The sequence below is a fragment of the Syngnathus leptorhynchus genome, chromosome 20, assembly GCF_054491065.1.
Source record: "Syngnathus leptorhynchus isolate UIUO chromosome 20, UIUO_Slep, whole genome shotgun sequence".
Taxonomy (NCBI): Eukaryota; Metazoa; Chordata; class Actinopteri; order Syngnathiformes; family Syngnathidae; genus Syngnathus; species Syngnathus leptorhynchus.
The window spans coordinates 5,909,377-5,920,251 of record NC_141214.1 but is presented as its reverse complement, the minus strand read 5'-3'; the positions used below and the strand labels follow the sequence as shown (position 1 = coordinate 5,920,251).

Genomic DNA, 10,875 nt, shown 5'->3' with positions numbered 1-10,875 from the left:
TTGATTGCAATTATAACAGACATATGATCTCAGCTCAGACAAAAAAAATTGCAAGAAGTGGAGACGAATTATTCAAATTTGCTATGTGAATGTGGACATTTACCAAAATCAATAGACCATTAACAACATACTTAAGTGTTCAGACTCAAACCCAGCTATAGCATCTTTGGCACTATACATTTATTGTTTTTTTGTGGGAATCAAGTTTTTAGCATCATTCCAAAATTTAGGATAGGGCGGTGGTACAAAAGATAAATTGGAGTTACAGGATTACAATTTTAAAAAGATCCTGAAACTTCAATATCAAAGTTTAGATATGATTTACTAGGATAAATATGTAAGATTTTAAAGTGAATTTCTTTACATTTATTTGAGATACAAAATACATGTACCACTGCTGTCCACTAGACGGGTTCACTGATGACGTACTTCCGGTGACGTTCTAATACGACGACGACAAGAGTGAGCGAGAGCACTAAACGCTTAAGGTAAACATGGACCCTTATATTTTACACTTCTCCGCTCTTTACCATCAAAACTCGTTTATGTGCTTTATTGGTGTATCATTTTCGGAACGGCTTTCTTGAAACTTTTATTTCGGCTTCACATAAAATGTCACCTGGCGACATTTGCTATCGTAGCGAGCTCATTTGGTTAGCATGTTAGCTAGCTGCCTTCGAAGATTATAAGTCGACTAAGTTGAACAAATTGTTACCTGTTGTCAACAGGTATGCTTTAAATGCACCAAATTTCCTTTCTGGTATTAATAGTATTAAGGTAGCTATAACCACACAATATTGTGTCTTAAAAAAAGTTTTGTTTTATTGCGATACTCAACAGTTTAACGCTGTGGTCTGAAATTCATGTTAGTGTGTAACTTAGCACAGGTTTGGATGTATTATGAAGTAAATCTACTAAAGGTATTTATACCATGTGTTTCTAGGTTGCATGTGAGGGCCATGGCTCGTGGACAGCAGAAGATTCAGTCCCAGCAAAAGAACGCCAAGAAATCCGCCGAGAAGAAGAAAGGGCAGGCGGCCGACCAGAAAACGGCAGCCAAGGTGGCGCTGGTCCATACGTGCCCCGTCTGCAGGGTACGGCTTCAAATAGCCAAAAAAAGGCTTTGACAAACATTGATATTATTTTCTTGTTGAAAAATATCCTTTCCCCAGAAATACACCTCACGTTTTATGATGCATTTGTTTTTATTTTATTCTGGAGTCAGACGAATAATCGATTCTAATATTTTGCATTATTATACCTGCATTTTGTAAGATATTGTTCAATGTGATTGAGATTTGTGCGGTGTGTATTTTTCTAGACCCAAATGCCTGATCCAAAGACCTTCAAGCAACATTTTGAAAGCAAACACCCCAAGTCACCGATGCCTCCCGAGCTTGCTGACGTTCTGGCTTGAAAGCCGGTAAGAAGCAGTCGCGTGCCATCTTGGCATCTTGTTCGACACGCATGTTGTTTAACTTCTTTTCTTGTAGAAACAACAACCTGACATGGAGGAAGAACACTGGGACCAGTCTATCTAACAACACGGAGGTGTATGTAAGAAGACGGTAACAAAGTTTTTCAGCAGCGTCCTGTTTAAAAATAAACAAAATGTATTTATTGTATACAAGGAACATGCTTACAACAGTCAGGTTTGCGTGCAAAGGATGAAAGACATGTTCACATACTTGTTTTGTTTTTTTTTCATTTAATTTGACCCTTACTAGTTCCTGAGTGACACAAGCTACAACAGAAAGTTAAGAATGAACCACTAAATATTCAGGCGCCTAGCAACAGTACGCAGGCCTTTTTTTTTTTAAATCCACGCGTGGCAATAATTTACAGAAGATGTTCACCGCTAACTCTTCCTCTGAACCATAACGATAAGCACAAATTATTTTCATGCCCGACTGTTGTGGCGGAAAACTCAACTTTACATGTACAACATTGTATTTTGTGTTTTCAAAGGCCTATTTAGAAAGTTGTGACCCAAAAAAAAAGCTAACGTGTGCGTTTGTGTATCTTGTAATAAAAATCAAAGTCCACTTCCCCCCCCCCCTATTTTTGTTTGCTGCTTCAACAACTTGTGCCTCTCATAGACAACCACAGGTTTTGACCACCATGTTACGATGCTTCTTGAGGATCACGTTATTGTTGTCGTCGTAAAAGAGCACTGAGATAGCGCTTAGCTTGGTGGGCGCGCAGCACGCCTTGGGCACCTCGTCAGGTTTCAACAGATGAACCTGCCACACAAAACTCAAATGACAAACTTTGCGTGTATCGACAAAGTTCGTGAAAGACCATGATACTGACTACTTGCTGGATGAGGGCATGGTTGGTGGCGTTCATGCAGGCACCAAGGGGGTAGAAACATTCGCCATCGCAGTAGTACGCCGAGTAACCTGTCGGGGCCAGAACCCAATCCTGACGGAAAAACATGACGAATCCATAATGAATAGAGAGAAGTTTTCAAACCGAGGCGAAACAATCAACCTTCCATCCGAGGTCGCTGAAGCTGACGTAGAGTTCGTGTTTTTTACAAGGCTGACCGCCGCTGTTGACGGGACTTCGATCTGAGCGGCGAAAAGACCAAAGCCAAATCAGTTTGGTTGATAAAACCAGAGCCGTTACAAGCAAACTCAACTGTGGATGCTGGGCACGGGGAGATCATATTTGGGCTTCTTCCTGCGGGGGTGCGTCTTTACGGCTCGGGGGGGCCGGCATGGGACCTGGCTCTCCCGAAAGAAGGTCACCATGAAGGGTTGCTTGGAGCGAGGACCCCTGCGGCCCACCAGACCAATCCAGGCGGCCGACAGCGAGCGATCTGGAAGTGTGTGAGGATGGGGGGAGTCATTTTGCACATCACACACCAAGAAGGAAAAGTAGCAATAAGAGTGTCAGCGGACCCTCCTCGGTCTCCACGTAGAGCCGAATGCCCAGGTTGCTGCGGGGATGCAGGAGCCAGTGGTTGGACGCTGAGGTAACATCGAAGGCCAGCCACCCTTCCTGACCCGCCGGCACCGACTGCATGTCCAGCAGCACCAGCTCGGGCTCCCTGAAAATGAAAGATATCTAAAAATACACTTGCACTAATTTCCTACTCCTGCAATATAATTTCTTAAATACCGTATTTTCCGGACTATAAGGCACACCTACAAACCTAAAAAAAAATTCTCAAAAGCCGTCCGTGCACCTCATAGTCCGGTGCGCCTTATATATGGACCAAATTCCTAAATTTAAACTATCCCGAAGTATTGTGTCATAAAATCAATCATAAGTGGCCCGCTGAAGACTATGAATTATGAATCAAAAAGACTATGGATCATTATTTTGTGATTATAAAGTAATTTGTTGTGTCTGAAGTTGAAATAAAAAAAGATAAAATGGGGAATGATTTGATTTGGATTAAAAATCTGACATGATGCATTAATGGTGCGCCTTATAGTCCGGTGTGCCTTATATAAAGACGAAGTTTTAAAATGAGCATTTCATTGAAGGTGCGCCTTATAGTCCGGAAAATACGGTAGTTGTTGTATTATTTTATTGTGTATGTATACCTGTGTTTATTGTCCTTCTGGATCTCATACACAGAGATATGCAGGGTCCTGTTGGCCCGCTGGCCGAGCGTCAACGCCTTGTAGATCCGAAACTCCGCCGCCGTCACCGTCTCACCCTGGGGCAGAGGTGTCAAGTCGAAACGGAACTCCTTCCAGTAGGGACGAGGCTGCAGCAGGTCCCGCTCCTGCTCCACTGCCGCGGAACAACCAATTAGCACACAATATTTAGAAGAGCACAACAAATCAAGATGCACGCACACAGGAAATGAGCTGGAGACACTCAAACAACTCTGGGTGGATGTTAAATAGAGATACTAAATTTCAGCCACTCCTGGTGGCTTGAGCATCACGCACTCGAGTACACAGCAGTAGTAATTAGAGGCACCGTGCTGCGCACCGCAGCAGCTGCTGCGCGCACACGCACCGCAAATTGCAGCTCCGTCTTATTTTTAGGCCTCCTCGGCCGCAGCCGCATTTTCATCTCACTCGGTTCGGTCGACCTCACCACCGGTGCGTGTCATTCGGGCCCTTTAATCGAGTGCAGCTGTGTGTTCCCTGGCGCGGGGGTCATAAGCGGATGAGGTCACGGTAAATAAAACGCCAGCGTTTACCTGCCGCAGGTGAGAAGCTTTTCGCGAGGTTGAATGAATGCAGAGGTCGGGTTCGGGTGTTTTGCAAAACACGGATGTGTTTTTTCTGTGGCGTTGACTGATGAATTCCATTGCTTGGGAAAAACATACTTGGAAGGGGGGGGAAAAAAGGCCAACCCTTCATTACTCCGAGGCGGGGGTGCGTTTATACAACACTTGAAGCGTAAAAGGCTTTTCCCCGTCGAGCTGTCCTGTCGCAGGAAGGAGGCCATCCGCGGGGGCATGCTAATATTTATGCTGGGACAGATAGGCATCGGGATGCTCTGCACGCATGCACGCACATAACTTCACTTAAGTTTTTTTCCCACTGATTCCTCATTTTGGGAAAAGTACTCACCCAAGTTGACGAAACTCATAACTGTGTCGGCCTCGCTGACGACGGTGCCGAGCGGAGGCGTGTGCGTGCTGAGGGTGGGGAGCGGGCGATGGACGGCCGCCCGACGCTCGCCGCCGCCGGCGCCCCTCGGCCGGACGGCGCCGGACCTGATGACGTCGTTAGCCGAAGCCGGGTCGTCCTCGCCTTCCACCGCCATGGCGTGGTAGAGGTCCAGCATAAAGAGCGGCGCCGATGAGGGCGGCCTGAGCGGCGGATGAGGCCTGGGTCGCCCCGGCAGGCCCAGGATGGACAAGATCTCTTTCTGCATCTCTTTCTTCTCGCGGCCGCTAAGACGTCGGAAGCTGGAGTGCAGCGCCGTCTGGGCCTGCTGGGCCAACGGCAGGAGCAGGACCAGAAACAGGACCAGGTTCCTCGGCAGAAGATGGAGGACACCCATGGTGCCTCTTTGGTGTCCCGAAGTCACCATCTTGCTTTGGCTGCTTCTTTCTGGAGACGTTCACCTTCTCCCTTAACTGGTCTGCAGCCTTCAGACACAAGATGTTTACTTCCTTCTTTTCCCCGGTCTTGATTCTTCTGGGAATCTTCTCCTGAGGATCACCACCTCTCTTCCCTTGTCGGAATCCTTCCTGGTCACCTCTTCTGTTTCACCTTCATAAAAGGACCCAGCGGAAGATGTTTACCTCCTGAATGTCTCTCTCCAATCCAAGCTTCTCTGGTCCAGATCCTCCACAAGCTGAACCCTGAGGAAGACCTTTAGTTTCTTCTTTTGTGTCTCCGCTTTGTACCCTAGTTTGGGCTGCTTATGTTGGTTTTCTACACAAGGTAGACTGGAAGGAAGATGTTCTCCTTCTGAAGTCCACTCTTCTAGTTTCTCGAAAGGGAAGCTTGAAAGAGACGCTCACCTCCACTTAAATCCACAGAACAGGTGCCGAGGAGCTTTTGGTGAAGTCAGAGAGACTGACACAGCCGGTACGTCCTTCAGACAAAAAAAAAATGGTAAGAATCCACGTTAAAAAAAAAAAAACTTCTTTTCTTTGGTGTTCCTTAAATGAAAATAAAAAAAAGTCTTAGGGAGGCTTCTGCTCCTTGGCACACGCTGCTGGAAGAGCGCGTGAAGGTCTGAGCAAGAGGAGGGAGCGCTCCTCTCGTTCCACCCACATGTCGCCAGCCCTCCCCCGCCGAGGGAGGAGTTCATCTCCTGCCTCTTCCATGTACAAAATGCCTTGTGTTCCAAGCTTATTAGCAAACATTGGCTTTTTTTATTGATTATTATCGACACAACTAACTCTTACTATTTTTTTAAAATAAATATGTTCTTTCCAAAGATTACAAAATGCCTGCTAGTTCAAGTAACAAAACATACACAAACAACACTAGGTACGTTTTAAAAAGGTCAATTTATTAAAATCATTTTTTGTAGATTTTTTATGTTGTATTTTAATCTCGAGTTTCCATTAGCAGTGAGCTTTAATTCTACATATAAATGACCAGCAGGTGTCGCTTTGCATCACAATTGGACGCAGACGCGCACCAAGAGAGAGAACACGTCCTCGTGCATCGAATCAGCTCTCGTTTTTTTTTATTTTTTATTTTTTATTCTTTACGCTGTTAGCGATGCATCTCCTTACAGGGACTTCGACTTGAAGGCCATGCCGCGCCCTGACTCCGATACGAGGCTGCGCGTTAAAGTGCGCGCTCCTCCTCCTCCTCCTCATCTTCATCGTGAGTCTCAGCTGTTGTTGGACAACACCGGATGCGGCGCCCCAACATGGCCCAGCACCACGCCGGCAACAGGGCGCTTCTACCCGGCTTGACGCGCCTCCTGCTCCTCGTCGTCCTCCTGCTGATGCTTGTGGTCTGCGCCAAGCCGAGCCCGAGTGAGCCAGACAACGACACCCGTGAACATGCAGAGGAAGAACATCACCAGCTGGGAAACAGCACGGTGCACCGGAAGGCTTTCCCGGTCCTGTCCTTCAACTACGAGCACGTCCGTAAGCCCCTCGAGATCTCATTGTGGATCCTCCTTGCGCTGCTAATGAAACTCGGTGAGTGTCCCTTTAAAAACACTGGCGTGACTTTTAAAAGAATAACTCCCAGGGGTGTATTTGCATCTAATTTTAGAAATTTCAACAGATGGAACAACTGGAAGGAGATTAGCAGCAGGGCCGTAGCTATGAATGTTGGGGTTCCCCCCCCACTGAATACAAACAGTAGATTTAGAGACTCTGTAAAAGGCATTCCAACTGGGGTGTGTAGACTTTTTAGATGTCGACATCTGGACACTTTAGCATCACGAGTGTCATGTTAGTTAGTCAAGGTTTAAAATGGCAGGTCTTATCTGCGCCTCCAGCTGCTTTCTGAGTGGGCCGGTCCGACTTCCTGCTGTAATGGACTGCTCGATAAGTGCTGACTGAGTGGCGCATCAATCGGAGTGGGGGGCTTCAAGTCTATGGTCTGACATTTAGAAATTTGGAGTCTTCCAAGGACACATTGTAAAATGTGTTTTGGTCAGCTAACACCAAGGAAGCCCAAACTGTTCTAAATAGCAGTCATAGGGTGTGTACACTTTTGCAAAATCTCCTCATTTCCTGACCCTGATATGTTTTTGGATGGTCAGGGTTCCACATCATCCCCCGCGTGTCCCACGTGGTCCCCGAGAGCTGCTTGCTGATCTTCGTGGGTCTGCTGGTGGGTGGCGTCATCAAAGCCATCCGGCAGACGGCGCCCGTGCTGGACACCAAGCTCTTCTTCCTCTACCTGCTGCCGCCCATCATCCTGGACGCCGGCTACTTTCTACCCCTCCGGCCTTTCACCGAGAACCTGGGCACCATCCTGGTCTTCGCTGTGGTGGGCACCTTGTGGAACGCTTTCTTTGTGGGCGGCGCCATGTACGGCGTGTGCCAGCTAGAGGGGGGGCAGCTGGCCGGCGTGGACTTGCTATCCTGCCTGCTTTTTGGCTCCATCGTGTCAGCTGTTGACCCCGTGGCCGTGCTGGCCGTCTTTGAGGAGATCCACATCAACGAGCTGCTGTACATCCTGGTTTTTGGCGAGTCGCTGCTCAACGACGCCGTCACTGTGGTGAGAACCCGTGGCGGACATTTTGTTTGTACCAGTAGCAACTGGATTTTCAGTTTCTTCATCCATTGCTTAAATAGTCCAACTATGACACAGATGCTATTTGCTAGCCTTCATATGGGGTTTTTAATTGTTTGTTAGCATTAAGCTAAAGGGTCATTGCTCACCTTGTTTCCATCTCGCAGGTGCTGTACCACTTGTTTGAGGAGTTCTCCCACGCCGGTGCGGTGACGGTGGTGGACGCCTTGCTGGGCGTGGTGTGCTTCTTGGTGGTGTCGCTCGGTGGTATCCTGGTGGGCGCCATCTACGGGCTGCTGGGCGCGTTCACATCCCGCTTCACATCGCACACGCGCGTCATCGAGCCGCTCTTCGTCTTCCTCTACAGTTACATGGCCTACCTGTCGGCGGAGGTCTTCCACCTGTCAGGCATCATGTCGTGAGTCACGTCCGCATTTTAGTTCATTATTTTCATGAACCTATTGTAAATTACGTAACACATTCTCCACTCCTGCTCCAGGCTGATAGCGTGCGGCGTGGTGACGCGTCCGTACGTGGAGGCCAACATCTCGCATAAGTCCTACACCACCGTCAAGTACTTCTTGAAGATGTGGAGCAGTGTGAGCGAGACCCTCATCTTCATCTTCCTCGGCGTCTCCACCGTGGCGGGACCCCACGCCTGGAACTGGACCTTCGTCATCGTCACCGTGGTCCTCTGCCTCGTCTCGAGAGTGCTGGGTGAGAAAGATTGCAAAATGAAACATTCCAAGTATCAAACAACGTGACGATTCTATTATGTACCACTAGAGGGCGCCCGTATATGTACCACAAGTGATACTATAGTACCATCTTTTGCTTCAGGCGTTGTGGGCCTGACGTTTATCATCAACAAGTTCCGTGTCATCAAACTGACCAAGAAGGACCAGTTCATCGTGGCCTACGGTGGCCTGCGAGGGGCCATCGCCTTCTCGCTGTGTTTTTTGCTGACCGACAACAAGATGAAGCACATGTTCCTCACCGCCATCATCACTGTCATCTTCTTCACTGTCTTTGTCCAGGTAACAGGGTCTAACAAAAATAGATTTGATGAAAAAAAAATTGTATGATTTGATTTTTTTTATGGTTTAGGGAATGACCATCAGGCCTCTGGTGGAGCTTCTGGAAGTGAAGAAGAAGCAGGAATCTGACGGCTCCATCAACGAGGAGATTCACACGCAGGTCAGTGTTCTTTGTGAGAAACAGCACCACCTAACGGCCATTTGTGAAATAGTAAACGTTCTAGTCTTATTTTGTAATTTTAATGATTCAGTTTTAAACGTGATGCTCAAATCGAATCAATCAATCAATTATTTAGTTCCTGGACCATGTCCTTGTGGGAATTGAGGACATCTGTGGTCATTTTGGACACCATCGCTGGAAAGACAAGTAGGCTTATGACCTTTTCATCAAATCACATACGGAATGAATTCCATGTTGACATTTGCCGCTTGTTGTGTTTGTAATCCCGACGACCGCAACAGACTGGCCGCGCTCTCATAACGGAGTGATTAGCTTTCAGCTCTGGTTTTTGGTATTGATTGCGTTCAGGCTGAGCCGCTTCAACAAGGCCTACGTGAAGAAGTGGTTGATTGCGGGCGACCGCTCCAATGAGCATCAGCTGCTTTCCTTCTACAACAAGATGGAGATGAAGCAGGCCATGATGCTGGTGGAGAGCGGCGGCAGCTCCGTTTTCAAACCGCCCCCGATGGTGCCGTAAGTAAAAAAAATAAAATAAACTGTACATTTGTCAGATTGACTTCAAAATGTGTTTTCATCTGATCTACATTCGGTTCCTCAGGAACATCAAAGCCGAAGCCCCGTCCGGACGCAAGAGAAACATCTTCAAAAGTCGCGAAAAGGAAATCCGAAAGATGTTACAGTCCAACATGCAGAAGAACAGACAGCGGGTAGGTGGACTTGACCTTCTTGACCTGGCGCGGAACAACACCCTGACACACTCGTCGTTTTGGTGTTTTTGCCGGCAGCTCCGCTCCTACAGCAGACACGACCTGATGATCGACCCCTTCGAAGAAGATATGAGCGAGATCCGTTTCAGGAAGCAACAAGTAGAGATGGAGAGGAGGGTGAGTACACCTTACGTTCTCCAAATATTGAAGCCTGCCTCAAAAACGGAATCATCATTTGCCTCCCACAGATGAGCCACTATCTGACCGTGCCGGCAAAACGGCGGGAACCGCCGCCTACCTCCGTGAGACGGGTCGCCTTCTTACCAGGTCTGCTCCACCATTTTTTTTCTATTTTAGATTTCGCTTTGTAAACACGCAAACCACACGTGTTTCCAGAACACCAGGTTTATACGTACGAAGACGGCGAAAGCACCCCGGTGGAGGTCCGCCGAGACCCGAGCGCCTCCGGTGCCGTCACCGTGCTGAATGAATCCGGCGGCGAGATCCAACAGGAGGAGGAGGAGGAGTTCAAAGTAATGCGCCGTCTCAGTGACCCCGGTCCAAAGTAGTCGCCGCAGAGACGAGTGTAAGGGTTTTAGTCCGAGTAATCCGAGCTGCTGCTGCAAAAAAAGTGAGTCATTTTTCAAAAATTGCTCATATTAATACTTTAAGATGTAGATTACAGCACACATTGTTTTTCATGAATTGCTAGAAGCACCAAACAAGTGAAGTTTTCCCTTCAAAGCACATGTGGCCACCCAAAAATGTTTAAAAAGTTCATTTGTAACCCCCACCAAAAAAAAAAAAATGCATTTATTGTTGCAATTGTCGCAAATGTTTTTTTCTCAGGGACTGTAAAGGCTTGCTTAAATAGGGCTTGCTTAAATAGGGCTGTTTTTTTTTTTATGTTGTTGTTTTTTAAACATTCCTCCAGAGATGTCACGTGTAATACATATCTTGCATATCTGTCACTGCCTGAGCTTAAGCTGCCTGCATGTTTGTCTTAAAAAGAATGTTTAGGGTATGTGCCAGCCAAAGTATTTTTATATTTCCCATCCCAAAACAAATTGATTGCAGACATTTGTTTAAGCGAGAAACATAAATAAATAAAGCTTTGTATGTGAAAGAATGTTTTGTGCCACTTTGAAATATTTATAAATTAAAAAAAGAAATAGAATAATTTGATTGTGCTTCATTTAGTAAGTTTAGTATTGTATTGTTTTGATTTTTATTTTGTTCAAGTGAATTTAAATTTTAAACTTATTCACAACCAATGAAGCAATAGATGTCAAAATTGATTTTACTTTAATGAC

The 10,875-nt window shown here is 46.7% G+C and overlaps 3 protein-coding genes across 4 annotated transcripts; 2 read left to right on the top strand and 1 right to left on the bottom strand.

Annotated features, from left to right (window-relative positions):
- The first annotated feature begins 394 nt into the window (after positions 1-394).
- Positions 395-1,423, top strand: LOC147041157 (transcriptional regulator ZNF706). 2 transcript variants are annotated; one of them, XM_085900340.1, is made up of 3 exons: positions 395-488; positions 944-1,094; positions 1,322-1,423. In XM_085900340.1, exons 2-3 carry the CDS (start codon positions 960-962, stop codon positions 1,415-1,417), a joined length of 231 nt encoding a protein of 76 aa, XP_085756466.1. In that variant the 5' UTR covers positions 395-488; positions 944-959; the 3' UTR covers positions 1,418-1,423. The 2 variants fall into 2 exon arrangements, with proteins under 2 accessions (XP_085756466.1, XP_085756467.1); XM_085900341.1 differs by lacking the exon at positions 395-488 and adding an exon at positions 569-728.
- A 268-nt stretch (positions 1,424-1,691) lies between these two features.
- On the bottom strand, positions 1,692-5,613 carry bmp8a (bone morphogenetic protein 8a). Its single transcript, XM_085900339.1, has 7 exons — positions 4,545-5,613; positions 3,558-3,750; positions 2,907-3,055; positions 2,645-2,824; positions 2,494-2,573; positions 2,314-2,424; positions 1,692-2,243 (listed from the first exon to the last, which is right to left on the bottom strand). The coding sequence occupies exons 1-7, from the start codon at positions 5,008-5,010 to the stop codon at positions 2,094-2,096; spliced, it is 1,329 nt and encodes a 442-aa protein (XP_085756465.1). The 5' UTR covers positions 5,011-5,613; the 3' UTR covers positions 1,692-2,093.
- Positions 5,614-5,770: 157 nt separating this feature from the next.
- slc9a1b (solute carrier family 9 member A1b) lies at positions 5,771-10,685 on the top strand. Its single transcript, XM_085900338.1, has 12 exons — positions 5,771-6,589; positions 7,162-7,622; positions 7,805-8,055; positions 8,137-8,354; positions 8,478-8,674; positions 8,745-8,834; positions 8,971-9,041; positions 9,204-9,368; positions 9,454-9,562; positions 9,641-9,739; positions 9,811-9,889; positions 9,959-10,685. Exons 1-12 carry the CDS (start codon positions 6,298-6,300, stop codon positions 10,129-10,131), a joined length of 2,205 nt encoding a protein of 734 aa, XP_085756464.1. The 5' UTR covers positions 5,771-6,297; the 3' UTR covers positions 10,132-10,685.
- Positions 10,686-10,875: the final 190 nt, after the last annotated feature.

Excerpts from the sequence above, each read along its gene's own strand:
- LOC147041157 (XM_085900340.1), top strand. The coding sequence starts at position 960 with ATGGCTCGTGGACAGCAGAAGATTCAGTCCCAGCAAAAGAACGCCAAG. Across the intron at positions 1,095-1,321 it reads ATACGTGCCCCGTCTGCAGG|ACCCAAATGCCTGATCCAAA; the intron begins GTACGGCTTCAA and ends GTATTTTTCTAG.
- bmp8a (XM_085900339.1), bottom strand. The coding sequence starts at position 5,010 with ATGGTGACTTCGGGACACCAAAGAGGCACCATGGGTGTCCTCCATCTT. Across the intron at positions 2,825-2,906 it reads CTACGTGGAGACCGAGGAGG|ATCGCTCGCTGTCGGCCGCC; the intron begins GTCCGCTGACAC and ends ACACACTTCCAG. Across the intron at positions 2,425-2,493 it reads TCAGCGACCTCGGATGGAAG|GATTGGGTTCTGGCCCCGAC; the intron begins GTTGATTGTTTC and ends TTTTTCCGTCAG.
- slc9a1b (XM_085900338.1), top strand. The coding sequence starts at position 6,298 with ATGCGGCGCCCCAACATGGCCCAGCACCACGCCGGCAACAGGGCGCTT. Across the intron at positions 8,675-8,744 it reads TCTTCACTGTCTTTGTCCAG|GGAATGACCATCAGGCCTCT; the intron begins GTAACAGGGTCT and ends TTTATGGTTTAG. Across the intron at positions 9,369-9,453 it reads AAACCGCCCCCGATGGTGCC|GAACATCAAAGCCGAAGCCC; the intron begins GTAAGTAAAAAA and ends TCGGTTCCTCAG.